We start from the raw sequence: 23,591 nt of genomic DNA, 5'->3' as shown, positions 1-23,591 counted from the left end.
TGCATCTTGTCCTTTCTTTCTTTGGCATAACATTCTTCTCTCTCTCTCTCTCTCTCTTTCTCTGTAATAATCATCATTAACTTCTTAGGCTACATCCAGTTCTGAAGGAAATCTGGCTGAGAGTGACTTATCCAGTGCTGCCTGTTGAGTTTCATAGGCTGCATCCACACAACAGAAATAATCACATTTGCACCATTTTAACCACCATGGCTCAAGGCTGTGGAAATCTGGGAACTGTAGTTTGTTCCCAGAATTCCACAGCCTTGAGCCGTGGTGGTTAAAGTGGAGCCAAACTGGATTATTTCTGTCATGTGGATGCAGCCATGGTCCTAAATCCAGCTCTCCGCTCACTGTGCCACATTGGCTCAAAGTATAAACTCACTGCCTTGTCTTTGTGGGTTGGACTGAGGCCACATAGGTTAGTTTTCCCGTGGAACCTTCTTTCTCAGGGAAGCTATGCCATGTATTACTTGGGTGTACTTGTTTTGTTTGTTTGTTTGTTTGTTTTTCTGTCTTTTTATCCTAATTAGAGCCTTAAGGACAGAATTATTAGCTTTTGGTCTGTTTTTATATCAGCCAGGAAATCAGTAGCAGTAGTAGTGAGAACCAGTGTGGCATAGTGGTCTGAATGTTGTACTGTGACTGGAGAGCAGGATTCAAATCCTGGGTCAGCCATGGAAACCCACTGGGTGACCTTGGGTAAGTCACATTCTCTCAGCCTCAGGGATGGAAATGGCAAACCCGCTCTGAAGAAATTCGTCAAGAAAACCTCGGGTGGATTTGCCATAAATCGGAAATGACTTGAAGGACACGACAACAACTAGTAGTAGTTTTAGTAGCACCACCACTACTACTACTACTACGTCTTCTTCTTCTTCCATACCATTTGATAGGCTTCAACTGAAGTTGATCCTATGAAGAATGGACCTCCAAGAGATCCTGGCTGCAAAAAAGACCTACAACTCATAACTTTACAATGTCATAGGTGTGTCTTTAACAGGACATGCAACCCTTCTAGCATGGTATTCTGTTGCACAGTGGGAGTTCCTGTTGCCCACCGAGTCTCATTGTGTTCTGGTACCCAGTGTGGAAAGGGTCTCCATGGCACAACGGCCATACTATTGGCTCTATTTGCACAGTGGGCCTGAAGGCTTAGCTGACTCTCTTTTCCCCTCCCAAGAATACAAACATTGTGCAGTGTCACAAAGCACCTTCACATGATTGCCAGGCAGATTACGATGATATAAATACCTAATAGGATGACAGATCCTATTATTAATAGCCATGCTCAGGTCTTGCAAATTCGGGGCCATGATTTCCTTAACTGCATTAATTCATCCTTTTTGAAGTCAAAGGCTTTCGTGGCTGGCATCCATAGCTTTTGTGGGTTTCTTGGGCTATGTGGCCATGTTCTACAAGAGTTTATTCCTGACGTTTCTCCAGCATCTGTGATTGGCATCTTCAGAGAAAACCCACAAAAACCATCCTTATTTTTCTAATGTCTGCAACTTTACCAAGTCTTTTCAAATTAGTAATGTTCTCTGACAGGTACAAAGTACAATAGCCTCGGTTAAATAATGTTTTTCCTAGTGGAAACTCAGACTTGATTTGCTTGTCTTTTGTTTGTCTTTTTGGCAGTCCATGCTGTCTGTATAACTCTCCTCCAACATCCCGTTTCTTTTTTTAAAACAGTCTTTATTGTCCTATATAATAAAATACATATACAATAAAATTTCTAATGAAGTTAAATATTGTTCTCTTGTCTTGTTTGACCCTTAGTAGATTTTCCTTTTACACTTGAAATCTTAAAGAGTGATTGTTGTTTTAGGCTGAAATAAACCTTAATTCACATTATGTATCACATGGAAAAAAACCAAAAACCATATACAGTGGTACCCTGGGATACGAATGCACCGCCTTACGAAATTTCCGGGTTACGAAAAAAATCCATAGAAAAAAACTGTTCCGGGTTACGAAGGTTATTTCGGGTTATGAAAAAAAATTTGGTGCTTTTCGGCGCTTTTTCGCACGAAATCGCAGCTTTTCCCCATTAGCGCCTATGGCTTTTTCGGCTTACGAAGGCTTTCGGGTTACGAACGCGGCGGCAGAACGAATTAAATTCGTAACCCGGGGTACCACTGTATATCTTATCGATATTCTAACAACGTCATATCCCAACCAAAATTCCCAATTTGTTTATTAGCTTACTGTCTAATACATGCATGATTTCTAAATCTTCAGCTCTTGTTATAACATAATATGCTTTAGCGGAGGTGTCTTTCTGTCATTTACAGACCTGCAATAATGACAAGGAAAAGGAACAGATATCAAATAATGAGTGTTTATAAGCAAACCATTAATACTGAGAAATATTTCAGACACCTAATAAATTCATGTTTAAATTCCAATCCTCTTTTCTTTTAGTCATGTTTGTGTTCTGTATATAGCATGATAATTTGTCCAATTCTCTATATGCATTGACTTTCTGCATCCAGTTGTCCCAGGTTGAGGTCAACTCTGACTTCCATTATTTAGCTATTAAAATTCTAGCTGCAGTCACAAAATATAGAATAATTATCCAATAATTATTCTCATCTTGTGGACTCAAAGTCGACGTCATATTAAGTAAATATAATTTAGGATTCATCGAAAATTTAATCCTCAAGATCTTCTGAATTGTCTCGTGAACTTCTTTCCAGAATTTTTGAATTTTTGCACATGGCCTCCACACGTGAAAGATCTGTGGTCATTATCTTAGGTTTCTTAAAGTTCAACTGTTTATGCTTTTTAAATTTTGTTTTACCTATTGACTCTGGGAGCTGCCTCTGATCCCACTCCAGGAGAAATACTGCATACAAAATAAATAAATAAATAAATTTTAGCTCTACTTTTTAACTTCTTAACTTTCATCAATTGTTGTTCCAAGTCTTTGCTATTTTCTACTAATAATATGGTGTCATTTGCATAGCTTAAGTTGCTTATTTTCATCTTCTAGTTTTCAGACCAATTTTCCTCTTGAGTGTGATCTCACTTTCTTTGTTATCTATTCAGCATATAAATTGAACAGATAAGATGATAAGATGCAGCCTGGTTTGATCCCCTTATCAATTGAAAACCTTTCTATTTCTTCATTTTTTGTCCTGACATTGGTTTCTTGTCCAGAATATAGTTATACATCAGAATAGTTTCATATTGCAGCACCTCTCCAGAGTGCTTCATGATCTGCTCATTCAAAGGCTTTGCTATAGCCTATAATGGATGGTTGATTTTCTTCTGAAATACTTTAGTGTGTTCTATTAACCAATACATGTTTGCACTATAATCTCTAGCAACTCTTATTTTTCTGAACTTCTCTTGGACATCTGGCATTTCTTCAATACTTAACTATTTCTAATATAAATAAGCTGAGGAAAGTAGGGGACATCTGCTATCTCAGACATTTGAGAAGTAAAGTACTTCATTCTGGTAGGTCTAGTTGCATCAAAATGGCATTGTTTACTGACTGTGCCATTGGCTGTGCAAACCGTTCAGAAGAGAAGTAGTATATTGCAGAAGCCTACTGGATGCAGTCTATAGCCTTTTCAATTTTCTCCTTCTTCCATTCAGCCTCCTGCCTGTTACCAAAATTAGCTCTGGAGGTTCCCGAAGCCTCCCAAGCAGACGAGGGGGCTGCAATGTGAGCAGGGAGAAGACTCCATTCTGTTAGTGGATGATGTTATGTTACCATGTAGAACCAGAATGGAGTAGTGGTTGGAGCATTGGATTAAGACTCTGGAAACCAGGGTTTGAATCCTTGCTTGTCCATGGAAACCTACTGGGGGACCGTAGGCAAAACATACACTTTCAGCCCTCATGCTACCAGCTTTTTTCTTTCAGTTAGTCTCAAAGGTACAACAGGATCCCTTTGCACTCTGATTCCCCTGATTAACATGGCTATGTCTTTGATTTCTTCAGTTCTTTGTTTATAAGAGCCTAAGTCTCAATAACTCTGATTTACAATGAAGCTGCTAAATCTAGTTCAATTTATAGGTCAGCATAATCAAACAACCATCAATTATGTGTTGAAGTCATTGTTTCTGGTCTACAAAGAACAACAAATATAATGTCTTAACCCACAGCCAGCCCAACACTATGACTCACCTATGAAGTTTACAAACAGATTTTATCCAGGGTGCATGATTGTTGTAAATGACTATGAAACCAATCACAGAAATGTTAGGTGTGTATCTAAAATGAGTTGCCTTCTTGAGAGAAATGCAGGATAGAAATCAAGTAAATAATAACAGGAATTATGTGTAGTGGTCCTCAGTGACATTTCTGTGCAATCAAAAACAGCACAAAGACAGCACAATTAGAGGAGCCCTGGTGGCGCAGTGCTTAAATGCCTGTACTGCAGCCACTCACTCACAAACCACAAGCTTGTGAGTTCAATACCATCCATGGGCTCTGGGTCGACTCAGCCTGGCATCCTTCCGAGGTCGCTAAAATGAGTACCCAGCTTGTTGGGGGCAATTAGCTTACACTTTGTAAACTGCTTAGAGAGTGCTTAAGTGCACTGATAAGCAGTATAGAAAAGTACTTGCTATTGCTATTTGATGCTTGTATGGTTGTAACAAGCAGTGCCTGATATTGTTCCATAGACAGTTATTAGATTTGAACAGCCAGAGAAGGTATTTTGCTTAGAATGCCATCAAACAGTAAGACATCAAAACCCTTCTGCAAGGTTTCTTCATGCCATCCAATCAGCTCTCTATGGCAGAAGCAAGCCTGGTTATTAATTGACCCACTTCAAATTTGATTTTGATCAAATTTGGATTGGGTGGAACAGTTCTTGATAGGGATGCCAGATCTGGTTTTAAGAAGGGGGGTCAACATTGGCAGAAAGATTGTTATACATTTTACCTACATTCACATAATTGTAGAGGGAGGGCAAATTACTATTCACACCCTTTATCACTGAAATATCTTTAAATATTAAGATTCTTGCAAGTACATTGTATACATAGAAGTGCCCTCCATGGATTCTGTGTGCATACTAACCAAATATTTGGAAACTCCCATACCGAGTACTTAGATACTCCAAAATAAGTGTGCAAAGGATAGGTTTCTTGAGCTTTTCTTATTCCTGAAAAGGCACAAGGAAAATAGTTGTCTTAATGCTTGATTATTAAGTGCACTTCTGATTGATACTTCCAGAGAACTCTACACTACATAGAAGTCTAATTTTGCCAGATCATTAGGGGATGAGCACAACCCTCTAACCTAGTATGAGGGAAACTTAAGCCCCCCTGTCCTGGGATGTATGGCTCTTGAAGGCAATCAGAACCTGTACAGACAATAAAATAGAGATCTTTGTATTTGATAAGGAGTGGAAAAGCTGCATGCCCAACAGTGAAAAAGCCTGCTGCTGCTGAGACTAAAAATAGCGATTGAAATGCGTGTTTTAGCCACATTTTGACTGAGTAAATTACTTCAAGGCCTTTTTCATATAGCAATAGCAATAGCATGTACATTTCTATACCACTTATCCGTGAACTGAGCACTCTAAGTGGTTTACAATGTGTAAACCAATTGCCCCCAACAAGCTGGGAACTCATTTTACTGACCTACAAAAGGATGGAAGGCTGAATGGATCTTGGAGCCTTCTGGGAATCAACTCACAACCTTGTGGCTGCAATACCAGCATTTAACCACTGCGTCACCAGGACTCCCTTTTTCTTGAAAAGCAGCATATAACTATTCCGAACAAATATGGTGAGGAAACATAATCGCCATTTCTATCATATAGGTATTATGATGGCATTCATGCATGCGGGGCCTTTGTCTATACAACAGGAAACAAATTTGTAGTCATGCCATTCAAAAGCAGTGGTCCCCAAACTGCCCTTTAAGAGATTTTGGACTTCAACTCCCAGAAGCCTCAGCCAATGTGGCCAGTAGTTTGGGATTCTGGGAGCTGAAGTCCAAAATTCCTTAAAGAGCACAGTTCTAAAGCAAGCAGAATTCTGCAGAGATTTTTGTATGGAAAAGGTAGGATAGTAGATGTCTCATCCTAACTCCCCAGACACATGCTAATTCCTATGAGGCTTGTGTGTGAGAAATAGCTCTAAAAGTGCACTCTGCTGCATGGAGAGCAAGCTCACTGGAGAGTCCAGGTCAGCTTCTCACACCAGAGAAATGTCTTCTTAATCAATAAGCAGCTTACAGTCACAATAGTTCCTGTACAGCCTCAAGGATCAGATAACAGCTACCTTGTTATCCCTCCCTTGCGGCTTTATACTGAAGCCAATTAGCACATAATCAGGTGACTTATCTTTCGTAGTACCAGGGTTGCGGTATCCAAGAGACACTATAAGGGACACTAATATTTTGCAGCAAGTAAAGGGTTGTTCTTTTTACAGTTTATCAAGTGGTGTTTTGTTTTTGTTTTTTACATCCCACAAGAATACAATAGGCCAGTTTGTTGCCAAATTTCATCCCTTGGGTGGAATTTGGAGTACCTGAACTTGACCTTGAAGCTCTGAAAACTGCCTGTTATTTAGTAATGAGACATTCTCTGATACACTGACATCTTGGCAAGAAACTCCTCCTTGTGTACTGCTCTTCTCCCTTGAGACAGTAGCTGTCTCTTTATGTTCACAATTCTTTGTTCCTTTAAGGAGTCAGATGAAATGCTGTACTTTTTCATTTCTTTTTTTTAATTTAAACATTTAAAAAACAAACAAACACAGTATATAACAATCATTATCTATTTACAGAATTTACATTTACATCTTTAACTATCCAATTTCATGTTTTTGATATCTTCCAAACTTGGCTTCCAGTGCTAGTACAGTAGTACTTAGTGTTCAACTAAATTCTTCAAACTGTTCCTAAATTGCATGAAAATCACAACCAAATCCTATTACTTTTTTGTTTCTAACGTTATAATTGATTTCATTAACAAAAATGTCCCTGAATGCTGAAACAAATCTGTGAAGGAAGGTATGTAGTTAAATAATGTTCTTGTTGTGTGCCTTCATGTCATTTCTGACTTATGGTGACCGTAAGGCAAACCCATCACGGGGCTTTCAGAGGCTGAGAGTGTGTGACTCATCCAGTGTCACCCAGATGGTTTCCAGGGCTGAGTGGGAACTTGAACACTGATCTTTAGAGTCGTAATACAGCGCTCAAACCACTACACCACACTGGCTGTCATATTTTAAAGTGCATAGGATTGTAGTATAAGTCTAGTAAATGTGTTTAGTATATCAGTCTACACTGAAGAGTGTAATAAGTAAACCTGTTTTATTTTTTTGCTGCTCTGATTTGTTGTTAATTATCATCAAGTTGACTTTAACTTAGGTGGTCCAATGAATGAGAGAACTCCAAGACACCCTGCCATCAACAGTCCTGCTCAAGCCTTGCAAATTCAGGGCTGTGGCTTCCTTGATTGAGTCTATCCCCCTGGAAAGTGGTGGATAGACTCAATTTTTCTCTTTTCCTACTGCCATACCAAGCATTATTGTCTTTTTTAATGAGTCCTGTCTTTTCATTGTATATGCTAGCCTAGTAGCTTACTACAAATACAGGATACTGTATGAGCTGAAAAATGATGTGTTCTTTATTTTTCACCTTACTATCACAGTTGAATACTAATTTATACCAAATCAATAGTGCAGACAACCTTTAGAAGAGAGCTTCACATACTTTATCAGCTGCCAGTTTAAAGGTTTCAAGGACAGAGGACAAAAGCAATAATAACAATCAACAGTAAAAGCTAAAGCCAGAGAGCAGTATGAACAAAAGTTTAAAAGTGAAAGCAAGAGTACCATTTGTCATCTGTTAAAGAACAAGAGACTCGCACTGTATTCACTGACAATGAAAAGGTCATTGAGTAGGCATTGGCTTAGTGTCTGTGAGAAGGGTAATGGGTAAATGGCAGAGGACATGCTTTTCCTACAAAGGGTCTCACTTTCAATTCCTGGCATCTTCTGACTGAAACGGCAGAGAGGTATTGCCAGACATAGCCAATACTGAACTAGATGGACAAATAGTTTAACTTGGTATTAAACAGTTTCCTGTATTCCTATGAGTATTCTTCATTTAATAATAAAAATAATATAATAAAAGCTTTATTTATATACTGCTTTTCCAACATGATGCCTCCACCCAAAAAGTGTATTTTGTGGTACCATTTATCTCATCTTTGAATATAGTAAAACTTGAAAAAAGGGCTCATGAAGATCTGAGTGGATTCCAAGCTACATAGGGCATTATTCAGGGCCACCAGCTTGTTTTGAATCTAGAAACAAATGGAAAGGAGAGTGATTAAAAAAAAACCTGATGAATTTGGTACAAGCTAACTGTGACCTATCAATAAACTGGTTGCTGAAACCATCTGATGTTTCTGAACAATCTTCAAGGTCAGCAACGATTACATTTGAATAAATGGAGGGATGGCGTGAGGGGAACTCGCATGTTCTTTTTCTCTGAAAGAGAAACAGTAGCCATGGCTGAGAATACCAAAGCTGAGAATATTTTGGTTAGTGTTTAGAAATGCCCCATAATGGCACAACTTTGTTAACTAGACAGATTTGCATAAAATGTCTCAGTGTTGTAACTACTTTACTGCAGTTATGGTTGAGAAATTACTCAGTAGAGGCAAGTCAGAGAAAATAATATTTTAATTTCAATAACAGTAATAAGATGAGCAATAATGTAAGGCAGGTCCACATATATGGATGAAGGAAACCCACCCCTCAAGCCAGTAAAATACAGGTTATAAGTTACTTAGCCATATCTGGAGGAGTGAGACAGGCTTACCGCGGTGAAGAGGCTTAAAAATTAGAGCAGAAATGTAATGATTCTCAGCTTTGCAGAAGAGATCCTTGTGAAGGAGCTGAGTCAACATAATTCTTGTTTTTCAAATGGGGAGTCAAAACACAATGTATTTTGGGACTATTAGTGAAACATATTGAATGCTAGGAATGAAACCTTAAACTGCAATATGGAGGAATAATCAGTTGGTTTGTGAGTGGCTCTGATGTTGTGCTTGAAAAAGTGTCTTGTTGTGAGCTGTGAATCTGGAACGGGGTTTTATTGGTCGTGATTTCATTGGCCTTGAAATCTGAAACCCAATTCATTGTTTCTAATGTATTCCAGATGGAAAGCAAATTGTGGAGCAGAAGAAAAAGCAAAGAAAAAAACGGAGAAAGGAATCAGACTGTCTTGATGATTCCTGTGGCAGTTTGATAATGGAAATGCCATTTGCAGAAGCAGATATTGAGGAGGAATTTAGCAGTAAGTATGGCCACTTGTCCAGTTTCAGTTCTTTGAGATAAAATAAGCACATTTAATTGGAGCTAGATTTCTTCAGATAATGTACCCTGATCTTTGCAGTGACAAATAGCAATGTTGTAGCTGTTGACCTGTTCTTCTCCTCAAATCTACAAATGTTTGCATCCTCAGACCACAAAAATGTGTTTGGTTTCCAACTATATTTGGATTCCAGTTTCATCATTGAAGATATTCTATGAAATATAAGCTCTCTGGTTTCTAGTGCTTCATCTTTTTGGAAATGCACAAAAATAATACAGATGAAACATACAACTAACTTGTACAAGCGGGTAAGGAATTGCTTGAGTAGCAGATACAGAACAACTAATTAAAGGGCTGATTATTGCTGGGTGGATTGGGGAAATATGACTAATTAAAGCCAGAAGAAACCTCCATAAGTATGTTGGCAGTCCACTTCAGGTTTAGTAATGAATTATAAAATCATAGAGTTGGAAGAGACAGCAAGGGCCATCCAGTCCAACCCCTGCCATGCAGGAAATCCAAATCAAAGCATCCCCGACAAATGGCCATCCAGCCTCTGTTTAAAGACCTCTAAGGAAGGAGACTCCACTACACTCCGAGGGAGTTTGTTCCACTGTCGAACAGCCCTGACTGTCAGGAAGTTCTTCCTAATGTTAAGGTGGAATCTCTTTTCTCGTAGCTTGCATCCATTGCTGCGGGTCTTAGTCTCTAGAGCAGCAGAAAAAAAGCTTGCTCCCTCCTCAAAATGACATCCCTTCAAGTATTTAAACAGGGCTATCATATCACCCCTTAACCTTCTCTAGGCTAAACATCCCCAGCTCCTTAAGTCGTTCCTCATAGGGTATGGTTTCCAGACCCTTCACCATTTTCGTTACCCTCCTTTGGACATGCTCTAGCTTCTCAACATCCTTTTTAAATTGTGCCCAGAACTGGACACAATATTTCAGGTGGGGCCTGACCAGAGCAGATATAGTGGCACTATTACTTCTCTTGATCTAGACACTATACTTCTATTGATGCAGCCTAAAATCGCATTGGCCTTGTTAGCTGCCACATTGCACTGTTGACTCATGTTCAGTTTGTGGTCTACTTGGACTCCTAGATCCCTTTCACATGTAGTTTTGTTCAGCCAGGTGTCCCCCATCCTATCTCTGTGCTTTTCATTTTTCTGCCATAAGTGCAGTACCATACATTTCCCCATGTTGAATTTCATTCTGTTAGCTTTGGCCCAGCCCAGCTTTCTAATCTATTAAGGTCATTCTGAATTTTGATCCTGTCCTCAGGGATATTAGCTGCTACTCCTAATTTGGTGTCATCTGCAAATTTGATAAGTATGCCCCCAATTCTGTCATCCAGGTCATTGATAAAGATGTTGAATAGCACTGGGCCCAGGACAGAGCCCTGTGGGACACCACTGGTCACTTCTCTCCAGGCTGAAAAAGAGCCATTGTTGAGCACCTTTTGGGTTCGGCCGGTCAACCAGTTACAAATCCACCTAACAGTTACATTGTCTAGCTCACATTTTACTAGCTTGTTTGCAAGAATGTCACAGGAAACTGTCAAAGGCCTTACTGAAATCTAGATATACTATATCCACAGCATTCCCTTTATCCTACAAGCTGGCAATGTTTTTTGAAAAAGAGATTAGATTTGTCTGGCATGACTTCTTTCTCTGAAACCCGTGTTGAATTTTTGTGATTATGGCATTGCTTTCTAGATGTTCACAGACTCACTGTTTAATGATTTGCTCTAGAATCTTTCCTAGTATAGATGTCAGACTAACTGGACGATGATTGTTGGGATCTTCTTTTCCCCTCTTTTTGAAGATGGGGACAACGTTTACCCTCCTCCAGTCCACTGGGATTTCTCCTGTTCTCCAGGAGTTCTCAAAGATTATTGCCAATGGCTCCGATATTACATTTGCCAGTTCTTTTAATACCCTTTTAATACTCTGGTCCTGGAGATTTATATTCATTTAGATTAACCAGATATTCCTGTACTATCTGTTTACTTATTCTGTACTGAAATTCCCCTGTTCTGTCCTCTGTTCCATTATCCTCAGGTTGAGCACCCTTTTCCTTTTCTGAGAAGACTGAGGCAATGAAGGTGTTGAGTAATTCTGCCTTTTTTCTGTCCCATGTTAGCATATTGCCATCTTCTCCACGCAGTGGCCCTACTGTTTCCTTCTTCCTTTTGCTGCGGACATACTCCCAAAATCCCCTTTTGTTGTTCTTAACCTCTCTAGCAAGCCTGAATTCATTCTGCGCTTTAGCTTTTCTGACTTTACCCCTACACATGCTAGCTCTTTGTTTGAATTCTTCTTTGTTGATTTCCCCCTTTTTCCATTTCTTATACGTGTTTCGTTTAAAATTTAGCTCAGTTGAAAGTTCCTTAGTCATCCATCCTGGTTTCTTGCAACACCTCCCATTTTTCTTTCTCACTGGAACTGTTTGAAATTGTGCCTTCAGTATCTCCCTCTTGAGAAATTCCCATCCATCTTGAACTCCCTTCTCTTTTACTAAAATCAGCTTTCCTAAAGTCTAGAATGCCTGTCTGACTATGCCTGGCTTCTCCTTTCCATTGTGTAACAAACTGCAGGAGAACATGTTCACTCCCGCCTAATGATCTTACCACTTGCACCCCATTAACCAAGTCATCCTTGTTGGTTAGGATCAGATCCAAAATAGCTGATCCCCTTGTTGCCTCTTCCACCTTTTGGACAATGAAATTATCTTCAAGGCAAGTGAGGAATTTACTAGACCTTGAAGATTTGGCTGAGTTTGACTTCCAGCATATATCAATTACATCTCAGATTTTTAAAAAATTACCACAAATCAGGTCTGAAAAAAGACAATCAACAAAACATTGGAAGGCAGTGGGTTGGAAGTTACATCCAGTGCATAAAAATTGAATGGCTTTGCTTTGCCCATTTCCAATATGGAAACCACCTTAACGCTTCCGACAGTTTTAGACTCATTTTTCCTCCTCTTTTTCAGCTCCCACTACAAACCCAAAGGTCAGAATTGTTTAAAATATGAGTTTCTTGTTTTCTTGAGCATTTTCTTCACAGTAGGAATTTGGAATATGTTGTCCTCCAGGTGTTGTTGAAGTGCAGTTCCCATTCAGCTGTAAAACCATAGACTTTTAGAGCTGGAAGGGCCAGAAGAGCCAACTAGTTCAACTCCCTCGCAGGCAGGAATACACAACTTACAGCACTCTGGAAAGATGCCCTTCCAACCTCTGTTTAAAGGTTGATCCAAGAGACATAGTTCAATGAAGTGCCCAATATTGAAATGGAGAAGGCTCTCATTGCCACCAAAAACCATAACAGACATTACATTAGTTAATAGACGGTAGGTCTACTGTGATTTGACTATCACAAGAAGGCTTTTGTTATGCATTTCTGAATGACAGCATCCATTGTACACCTATGCATTTTTTTTTTGTCTGCTAACGAATCTCAGACAGGTACCCAAGTGGAGCAGAGGACTTAGCTATGATGAGTTATTCTCTGAGTCCTCCTGCTCTTGTTCTTTCACATGAACAATGAATTGTTGGTAGAAGAGTTTATGCTCACCCACAGAACCCAACTGATAATCATAATCTCCACTTACAGTTCTCAAACCCTAATTGCCATAACTAATAAGGATCATGAGAGCTGCAGTTGATAGTATAGTATATATTTCGCAATGTATTATTAACCAATATATTATTATTAACCTAAATTGAGCTTACAGTAGTGATATTAATGCTTAACCATTTAAACCTTGCTAGTGAGGAAAAATAATTTTCCACAGTTATCTTGCTGATTGTGAGAAAACATATTTTTGTGCAGTTCTTGCCCAGTATTCACACAGCCAGATTGCTGTTTTGTATGCAATAGCAGTTGGAAATAAAAGGTTGGAACAGAACGCCCCGAGGGAACGGCTTGCCATCATCTCTTTGAGTGCCGATCAGGACCCCGGCAACTGCACACCACGGCCCCCATCCAGCATTTTTCTGGGCCAAAAAGAAGTGGCAAAATGCAGCTTCTTTTTGCCCCCCAAAAGGGGCGCCCTTGCTGCCGCAGTGGCACTTTTCCGTGCTTCTTTTGGTGTACGGCATGTGAACGCCAAAGGATCACTGTAACACTGCCCACTGTGTGGTCAGGCAGGTGGCGTGATGCTGGCTTGGGGGTGGCATTAGGACGTGTGTCGTCCAAACACCATGCCCCACTATGCCTCCAAGCCGCCGCTTATTGCCAGCCTGTACAGCCCAAAGTCTACAGTGCTCTCTCAGTCACAGGATGTATTTGGAGAAACACCTATGGGGGAACCCTTCAGCTGTCTGTTCTCAGTGTGCCCCATGACCAATATGGCACTGCAGAAGTCATTCCCCAGTACCTAAGTTGGCAGTTCTATCATCATAGTTATGTCATACGATACAGGATCTTAGCCATTTGTTGCTCTGTGTCTTCAAGTCATTTCCAGCTTATAGCAATTTATGGTAGAATTTGTTCAGAGGGGGGGTTGCCTTTGCCTCTCTCTAAAGCTGAGAGAGTGTCACTTTCCCAGGATCACCTAGTGGGTTTCCATGACTGAGCAGGGATTCGAACCCTGGTCTCCCAGAGTCCTAGTCTAGCATTCAGACCACTACACCATGCTGGCTCTATCTCAGACATGTATTCCTATTTTACATGATGATGCTGATGATGATGATGATGATGTGATATTAATAGGTTGTATCCTATTTGCAGTCTTCAGAGCCATACTATGCGGAGAAAGAAGCAAGGTAGTAATTTTCTTGATTTCCCCATCTTCAGCACTGCCAGCAGCTCATCCCACATGATTCTGAAGGTTAGAAACCCTCTGAAGTAGCATGAGAGATGTGCCATGAGCAGAACTGGACAAAATCACCATGCCTCCTCTTGCTTCGTAGAACACCTTCACTTGATACCCATTCCCTCTGAGCAGAAGGAGCCTTCCATTGATTGAAGGGAAAGTTTAGATCCATCACGTTATGTCTGAAGTGCCTTTTAGTTTAATATTAACAATAGGTACATTTTCTTCCTGTGTACCTTTATAATAATTATGTTTTCCATACAGCCACAAGGAACTAAAGCAAATATTAAAAAGAAGGGAAGAGAACTACTGGAGAGAGAGAATGAAGAAGACAATTTAATGAAGAAGAAAAGAAAAAATCAAGACCGGCCAAATTATTTCATTTCAATTCCAATTATAAATCCAGGTAACGTAACCTTTTTTAATTCTCCTTTTTTAATGATACGGTATTGTGTGGCCAGACTGGCACCAACACTGGTATCTTTTTGGTGTCAGGTTAGATATGGTTTTTGTTAAGTCTTTAGGCCCAGTTAATTTTATCCAATCTGCAGTTGTGTTATGCTTTTGCGTTGTTTAAAACTGTTTTAAACCGGGGCTGTGGAGTAGGTACACCAAAACCTTTGACTCTGACTCTAATTTCGATATATTCTACTGCCTGACTCTGACTAATAAAATGATAGATTGAGGCATTTCTTCACCACCACATGAATCATTGCTACTTAGACTGATATAAACATAAAAATATATTTGATTAAGTATAAATATGAATATAAATATATTACCAAATATTGTTATAATATAATAAGGTTTTAATTTGAAACTGAATTATTGGTATATTTCTGCTAATTTGAACTCCACCCAAAATAGTTTCTGATTCAGCAAATCTGATCCCAAGCTCTGGTGGGAAACTGGTTTGTAAGTTTTCTTGTTTTTACTGTTAAAAGGTTAATATGCAATGTTATCTTGTTGTAATTGTTTTCATCTGCTCAGATTGATTTTATTGTTGGTACCCTAAATCCTGGGTACCAAGGGAGCAAGATATAAATATTTTGATTGATATCATCACTACTATCATTGTTGTTGTTGTCATTGTATGCCTTCAGGTCATTTCTGACTTATGGCGACCCTAAGGCAAACCTATAATGGGGATTTCTAGGGCTGAGTGTGTGATTTGCCTAAGGTTACCCCAGTGGATTTCCATGGCTGAGCAGGGAATCAAACACTGATCTTCATAGCATAGTCCATTGCTCAAAGCTATCATGCCATCATTGCTTAGCTTTAAACACAAACATTCTCATATGGCATTCTTGATGGAAGAATCACACACTTTCTAGAATGTTGGCCTATTCTACTACCAAGTATTAGAAGAGAAAGGGGCATGGAGGGCAAGGCATGGAAAAGTTATTTGTGATGAGAAATTCGGAAGTTACAGTCACCAAAACTATGTTTCCAAACTCTAGAAAAGGGGGAGAGTTGAGGGAAAGCTGGCCATCACAAAGGATTTCACAACTGTAAACTGCAAACCTATAGGGTGGATCATAGCAATTAAAGTAGAACCAAAATGCTGTAATTGTTTCATGTCAAAAGGGTTCTTGTTTCTCTGAAACCTGGGCTGCAACTGAGGAGGATAGTCTGATCCTGTAATGCTGCAGTTTTGTTGATCTAAACTGTTTATTTGGTGTTCAGTACACCCTTATCTTTTGGACACCCTTGTAGTCTATTCCCCTCCACCCTTCTCCTAGTGGGATAGCTGCCTTGGGAAGGCATCTATTCCTACCGGAAAGGGGCAGGTTGGTGCACGTACTCTCCCCGGCCTTTTCTTCATGGGCTCCCCCCCCCCCCGCAAGGGGGAAAGCCTGGGGGCAGAGAGTTGTGTGCACACGGCCTTGACCTCATGAATAATCAAATTGCGGAGATCCAAGCCACAAATGTGAGGCCACTGTATATAAATTCCCAAAAGCAACCCTGGTTTTGGCTTTTAATAAGGGACACCATTTTTATGCCATTGTGTTTTATGTCTTTTTAGCAGTCCACCGATCCATAGAACTCTTCTCCAGCACCACATTTCAAACTAGTTTATTTTCACCTTTTTTCACTATCCAGCTTACAAAGCCATACAAAGAAATTGGAATACGTGGCATGTACAATCCTAAGTTAGTACAGTGGGCCCTTGATATCTTCTGGGACTTGGTTCCAGGATCGCTAATGGGTACCAAAATCTGTGGATGCTTGCTCAAGTCTCATTAAATAGGATGGTAAAATGTGCCTCTTATATAAATGGCAAAATCAAGGTTTGCTTTGGGAATATATATATATATACACACACACACACACACCAGTCAGCCCTTCTTATACACATATTCTTATACACGGATTCAAGCATCCATGTTTGAAATGTTCAAAAAGTATAAATTTCACATATCAAACCTTGATTTTCCATTTTTTATAAGGGCACCATTTTGCTATGTCATTATATTTAATGGGACTTGGGCATCCATGAATTTTGTTATCCACAGGGGATCTTGGAACCAACACCCAGCGTATAACAAGAGTGCCCACACACACCACACACACACACACACACACAAATACTTCAAACAGTGGATGGTTGAATCAGTGGAAAAAGAATCTGTGGATATGGGGGCTCACTGTATTCAATGTATATCTTAACACTTCGGGTCTGTCTCGTTCTTTCATAGTTACAAACCATAATCAGAAATCCATGTTAAAATTAACCATAATTTTCTAGCTGAAATAAAATGATTAGGTGAAGTGAATTAAAAACACCTGCAATTTCTTATCTCTTTGTGGGCAGAGGAGAGGAGGGATTGGGGAGAAATACACAGACCTGACTCATTGTTGCTCTTCTCTCCTGAGAAGCCATGGTTTACTATGCTCCAGAGCAATTTGTGTAATATGCTTCAAATTTAAGAACAAAAACATAACTGCAGTATGGATCTTGTCTTGTACAAACTGTATCAGAGCTAAAGGTTGTTGGGGATTTGCTTTCAGTTGAAAGAAAATCTTCTAAATAGTTATCTGGTTTTTTTAATATACCTATCTACATGTTTTAAAAATAAATTAGATCAGTCCTTTTAATTGGATTGTAATATCTGATGGATAAAATAAAGGTTGGATTTGCTTAGTTTGGTTCAAGAAATTTCTCATTTCTCATCAATAATAAATCAACTGTTTCTTAATTGTCATCATTATAAAGTTTATTAACTTTGTAGCCATTTTTCTTGCTTTGCTTCTCTACACAGAAGACATGACTGACCATAATTTAAAGCATGTCTTTGTCATCTGCCTGTTTACTGGCGAGAGCCAGCATGGTGTGTTGGTTTGAGCATTGGACTGTGATACCAGAGATCAGGGTACAGTTCCCAGCTTGAGCTAAAAACCCACTGAATGACCTTGGGACAAGGACGTAGCCGGGGGGGGGGGTTGGGGGGTCGGGACCCCCCCATCAGGCCCTGGGGGCGTTCAGATCCCTTCCTCCCCCCTCCCCTCATTAAAACCACAGCGAGGGAACAGAGGAAACAAAACAAAAGTTCCCCCTTCCCTCTGCTCCGTGCTTTAATGGAGGGGGGAGGGAGGAAGGAGGAGAAGGAGCTTGAACCCAGTTGCAAGCTCAGAGAGAGGGGAGGAGAGAGAGAGAGAGAGGAGAGAGAGTCCCTGTGATCCTTTCGCTTTCGTTCCTTCAGAGTCGGCTTCCACTCCTCCTCCTCTCCTCCTCCCCCCCCTTCCTCCCTTGTGCTTTTGCGAAGAAGAAAGAGAAGGAAGGAAGGGAAAAAAAGGAAGGAAGATAAGAGGGAGGGAGACTGAAGAAAAGAAGGAAAAGAAGAGGAGAAGGGAAGGGGAGAAAGGAAGAAAGAAAAGGAAGGAAGGAAAGCTTTAAAGGAATATAAAGAAAGAAAAGGTGACTTCTAACTTTTAGCTGTTATATCCCTGTACAATATAGTATAATAATAATAATAATAATAATAATAATAATAATACTAATAATAATAATATAATAATTAATAATATCCCTACCAAATGCTGAGGATTAGATGTATTTTGGATTTGGAGTTTTTCAGTTTTGGTATATTATATACAGTATTATGTCTAATGGGATATTACACTGGGGATGGGTCCATGTATGTTTCATATGCTCTCATAGACATAGACTGAAGGTAATTTAATGTACTATATTTTTTAAATATGTTTGCTTTGCCTACTGAGCTTCAGCAAAACCCTGAGACCACTATGCTTGTATAATTCAATAATTCGTAATTGTCTAAACCTTCAGGATTTCCAAGTTTCCTTGAGTTGGGGGTCAGACCAGATGCTCTCCGTTTCGTTGGGTTTTGGAAGTTCAGAGAAAGGAGACTCAGGCTCTACTCTGGCATTTCTCCTGAGAATGGCTCATGTTTCAAAAAGTCATTTCTGGATTTTTGTAACAACAAAAAAGAGGAGGGTCTGTGATGCAAAAAGGCAAGAGGCTTCCTTCCAGCCTTGTTTTTTCTCTTTTTTAAAACACAATAGTATAAAATACAGTTAGCTGGCCCTTTTCCAGCCTGTCAATGGGGATGCTTTGATGGAGAGTTCCTGCATGGCAGAATGGGGTTGAACTGGATGGCCCTTCGTGGGGTCTCTTCTAACTCTATGTTTTTATGATTAATTAATTAATTATGGAATCAATCTAAGATGATGAATTGTGGCTGTGGAGTCCTATTGCTGCTCAGGCAATGCTAGGCTGCAGGCCCCATCATCCAGCAGCACCACCGACTGATGGGAACTGCAGTTTAATAAGGCTGCACACTGCCGAAGTAATCCAGTTCGACACTGCTTTATGCTATGGAAAATCCTGCGATTTGTTGTATGTTGTGCCACCAGAGCTCTCTGACAAGAAGGCTAAATGTCTCACAAAACTACAATACCCAGATATTGTTGTTGTTGTTATTTTCTTATATCCCGCCTTTCTCCCAATAACAGACTCAAGGTGGTGATTTTCCATAGCTTAATCTATTACAGTAGTATATCTTTCTACATGTAGTGGACACCTCCATTACATAATTTGTTGAGGATGCTTTGACTGGGAGTTCCTGCATGGCAGAATGGGGTTGGACTGGTCAGGGCCCTTCTAGGGGCTCTTCTAACTCTATGATTCCATGATCTGTAGCACTCTGAGCCTACTGTGATTTAATAGTTTTTAATGTATAAAGTATAAAGTCTTTTAATGTAAGCCAGGCACTGATGGACTATTGCACTTATTTTTTATTGATTGATTTTATACCCTGCCTTTCTCCGAATAGGATTCTCTTAAAGGGGTTTGTTTAATTAAAGAAAGGAACGTAAATGGCTTGGAATTAAAAATTATGGTAGATAGATATAGATAGATAGTAGATAGATGATAGATAGATAGATAGGTCTTGGATTAAAAGTTTGTGTGTGTGTGTGTGGTGTGGTCCAAAATTAAAAATCCCTCTTGGAGTGGGATGAATGTGTGGATGTAGCCTGGGTTCGTGCTCAGCTCAGATGTTGGATACAGTGTCTCAACGCTGAGCGAGTGTCTCTGAGCATGAACAGAGTGGCTGCCGCTCATTGCTCGAGCAGCTGCACTTTGCTTTATCGAGCTGAATTTATCTGATGTAAAACCTTCAGAGGAGGATTCAGTTTTGCATCTGCACTGAAAAAATAATCCAGTTGATTTGCCACTTTAACTGCCCTTGGCTCCATGTTGTAAAATGCTGGGATTTGTTTGTTTGTGTCACCTGCAGATGACTCAACTACGTTCCAAGATTCCATTGCACAAAGCCATAACGGAAGTTAAAGTGGTGCCATCAAGTTTCGAGGGTAAACGCTCGATCTTCTTTTTGTGTCGGGGGGGGGCTCTTAGCTCTCAAAATGGTGGCACTTAGTCTTGACCCCCCCCTTCCCAAAATCTGGCTACGTCCTTGCTTGGGAAAGTCACATACTCTTAGCCTAAGAGGATGGCAATGACAAGCTGCCTCTGAAGCAATTTGCCAAAAAAAAGAAAAAAGAAAAAAAAAGAAAAATTATGATAGCTTCATGTTAGGGTCACCATAAATCAAAAATGACTTGGAGGCACACAGCAACAACAGCAATAATTTACGAGATGGCTGTGTGAATATTGATCAGGTATGTCACCTCTTATTCAGAGAAGGTTTGCCATAGTCTTATTAAATCTGTGACTTGCCTAAGTAACCCATTGGGTTTCTCAGACTGAGTCGGGATTCAAACCCTGGTTTCCTAAAGTCCTAGTCAAACACTTAAACCACTATACCTCACTGGGTGAAATACTGTATGATTAATACTGTAATAGAAATACATCATATTGGAGTATACAGAACAAGAAATTCAGTATACACTGCATATGTTCCACTGTAACGAACACAGCAAAAGCTCCCCCCAAAAATAGCATATGAGGCAGATGTCATCCATCAGTATTTCAGCCTAGTCTTAGGGACTCCTGCCTATTTTACCTTTTAAACAAATTTTACTTAATGAGGCAATGTTCACTTGTTGGAGGTGCTAATCATTTTAATTGATAGAATGATGCACTGTGGTGTAAAAAATAACTCTTAGTATAGTAATTTAAAACTGATTCAGACTATTGTGTATAATAGTGTTTGTATTAGATCAGTTGAGTTCTTATAAAAAAAAGTATACCACTTATGTGTTAAGAGAAACTCAAAAGGCTTGATGGGAAAATGCATCTTTTTTTACAGTACAAGCAAAGATTTTGGTCCTTCTTCTTCGTGGTCTCTGTGAATCACACAAATGGGTTATATCTGCACCTGTGCAGAAAGCTTGGAAACCTCTGGAATCACTAGGCAAAACCTAGTTTGCAACTTTTGGGCAGTAGCTCCGCCTACCCTTATAAAGCTCCTAGTGTGCTACTCTTTTCCCAGTTTCTTTCGTCCGCCACGCTAGCAACTCAAAGGACCTTTGTTGGTGAATCACTTGTACTTTCGATTTTGACCTAAACGGCTTATTTTTGGCCATTCTCTCTGGAAATTTGCTTGGATATTGTTGACTGATCAATTGACCATAGGACTGTTTGACCATTCTCTCTGTTTTCCAGGAACGGAGTGATGACCCTAGGAAGACTTCCAAATGGAAGCATTCCAAAGACAAGTCCTTTCATTCCAAGAGAGATAAGTCTTCTGACCGGCTGGCTTCAAAATGGGCCCACCCCGCCTCGTCCACTACTAAATCGAGCTGTAAAGACCCTTCAGTTTTGACCCCGGCCCCATCTGCCACCTTGGGTACTGACCCCGAAGCATTGGTCCCGACCCCAACTGTGTCAGCTGTTCAGATTCCCCTTGATACCTCTCAGATCGTCTGTCTAGATACCAGTTCTGAGTCAGAAGGAGAGGTTCGGGACACAGATCCTCTAGCATTGACTCTGCACCTGTCAGACCAAGCAGGAGAGGTTAGCCTACGGGCTCCTGTTCCTCCACTCCGACAAGATGGGGCCAGTCTCAGGACCGAGGCTGAAGAGGTCGCCTGTGTCAATGTCAAGGCCTCTTTCCATGAGGATCTTCTCCAGCAGTATCCTGACTTGGTGTATGACTATGTTTCTGGGAGGTACCTTCTACCAGTGGATCCTGACAACCTTCGCCAGAATCTCCAGTCTCAAAGGCCCTTGTCTCCTGCTTCTATGAAGGCCCAAGTCATCAGGGCCTCTACCTTGACATTTCCACCGGTACCACCTTGCCGTCAGTCCCTCTACGATAGACCTCTGCCAAGAACCCCTGAGGACTCTCCTGATTCAGATCAATCTCAGAGGGAATCACGCTCCCCAACCCCTGATTCTGATGCTGAACAATCTCCATCACCTGAGCATCTGGTAGAACTGGATCCTCCTTTCCAGACAGATGATGTCAGATCCTTCACCGATTGCATTACCCTGATGGCGAAAGCTCTTGATATAGAGGTCACCCATACACATTATGATGCGTTGGACTCGATTGAGCGCAGGTTCTATGACACGTTACCGACGCCTCTTTCCATTGGCTACCTTCCATCATTGGAGAGAATTGCCAAGCAGTCCTGGTCAACTCCGGCTACAGTCGCTTCGACTTCATGGGAGATCGAAAGCCTGTACCGGATTGCTCCCTCAGGCCCGAATTGGCTTTTTGAGCATCCTAAGCTGAACTCTGCCATCGTAAAGGGGTCGCAGCTGTCCTTCACTCCCAGAACGTCTTCTTCCCCATCTGACAAGGAGAGTAAGAAGATCGATGGGATGGCAAGGAAGTTCTATGCTTCAGCAGTGCTCGACCTTAAGGTGGCCAATTATGCGGCGTATATGGGAGCCTATGTTCAGCACCTCATGGAACGCATGGAGCCCCTCCTAGATGAGATGCCAGATGACAAGAGAAAATTGGCCTTGGCCATCCAATCTGAAGCTCATTCAATTGGTGGCCAACAGATCATCTCAGCGCGCCATTCTACAGACTGTGCTTCCAAAATTTTATCGGGTTCAGTGGCCCTTCGGAGGCATGCTTGGCTGCGTTGCTTGGACCTGAGCCCTCATGCTCGGTCCACAATTGAGGATATGCCCTTTGATGATTCTGGTCTCTTTAATAAAGAGACAGATGAGAAGCTCAATTTTCAGTACCGGATGAAGACGGCTGCCAAGAAGCACGGCATGTCTTCGGCTTCGTTCCAATCTCCTCCGGTACAAGGTATGGATCTCAGCGCGCTTGGTACCCCCCGTATCAACAAAGGTCATTTCAGCCACAGGAACATCGGTATCAACAGGACCAGCCCAGACAGTGCCAACCTTCCCAGTTCTCCTCTTCCTTGTCTGGCCGCCACCAACCGCCTCAGCCATGGTACAGGCAGAGATACAAGAAAAAAGATGCTCAACAAGGCAAGAGGAGGTTGTGAAATGGGACAGCGCACTTCATATCTACCCATTTGAGGGATAGGCTGAGGCCCTACCTTAACACCTGGGCCTCAGTCACTTCTGACTCTTGGGTCTTGGACATTGTCTGCAGGGTTATCCTCTTGAGTTCGAAGAGCTCCCAGTCATCGGAGCTATCCTTTCCACCATACTCTCAGTCACCCTGCTTGACGAAGTATACACTTCATTGCAAAAGGGCGCGTATATCCCATTTGGGCCTGCTACTGTTTTTTCTCCCATTATTTTACTGTCCCTAAGAAGGATTCTGGACTTAGAGTCATTTTGGACTTGTGGCATTTGAACACCTTTATTGTCTATTTCCGTTTTCACATGGTAACCCTTGCTTCTATTCTGCCACTCTTGCAGAAAGGTCACTGGTTCACAACTCTCAATCTCAAAGATGCTTACTTCCACATTGGGATCTGGCAAGATCACAGAAGATTCCTCGCCTTTGCCATTGGGGTTGAGATCTTCCAGTACAGGATCCTTCTGTTTCGGCTCTCCACAGCACGAAGAGTCTTCACCAAGTGCATGGTCCCAATCATGGTGTAACT

The 23,591-nt window shown here is 40.8% G+C and overlaps 1 protein-coding gene across 1 annotated transcript in view; it reads left to right on the top strand.

Annotated features, from left to right (window-relative positions):
- Positions 1 to 23,239, top strand: part of LOC121925140 — a 24,279-nt gene extending 1,040 nt beyond the window's left edge. Inside the window, exons 2-5 of the mRNA XM_042456951.1 lie at positions 9,145 to 9,282; positions 12,297 to 12,316; positions 14,385 to 14,525; positions 21,208 to 23,239. Coding sequence (XP_042312885.1) covers positions 9,145 to 9,282; positions 12,297 to 12,316; positions 14,385 to 14,525; positions 21,208 to 23,055 — 2,147 coding nt within the window. The 3' untranslated portion in view covers positions 23,056 to 23,239. The remainder of the gene's footprint in view (positions 1 to 9,144; positions 9,283 to 12,296; positions 12,317 to 14,384; positions 14,526 to 21,207) is intronic.
- Positions 23,240 to 23,591: the final 352 nt, after the last annotated feature.

Source organism: Sceloporus undulatus, chromosome 1 (assembly GCF_019175285.1).
Source record: "Sceloporus undulatus isolate JIND9_A2432 ecotype Alabama chromosome 1, SceUnd_v1.1, whole genome shotgun sequence".
In the NCBI taxonomy this organism is placed as follows: Eukaryota; Metazoa; Chordata; class Lepidosauria; order Squamata; family Phrynosomatidae; genus Sceloporus; species Sceloporus undulatus.
Note: the sequence above shows the minus strand (reverse complement) of the source record. Positions and strands in the feature narration are given on the sequence as shown.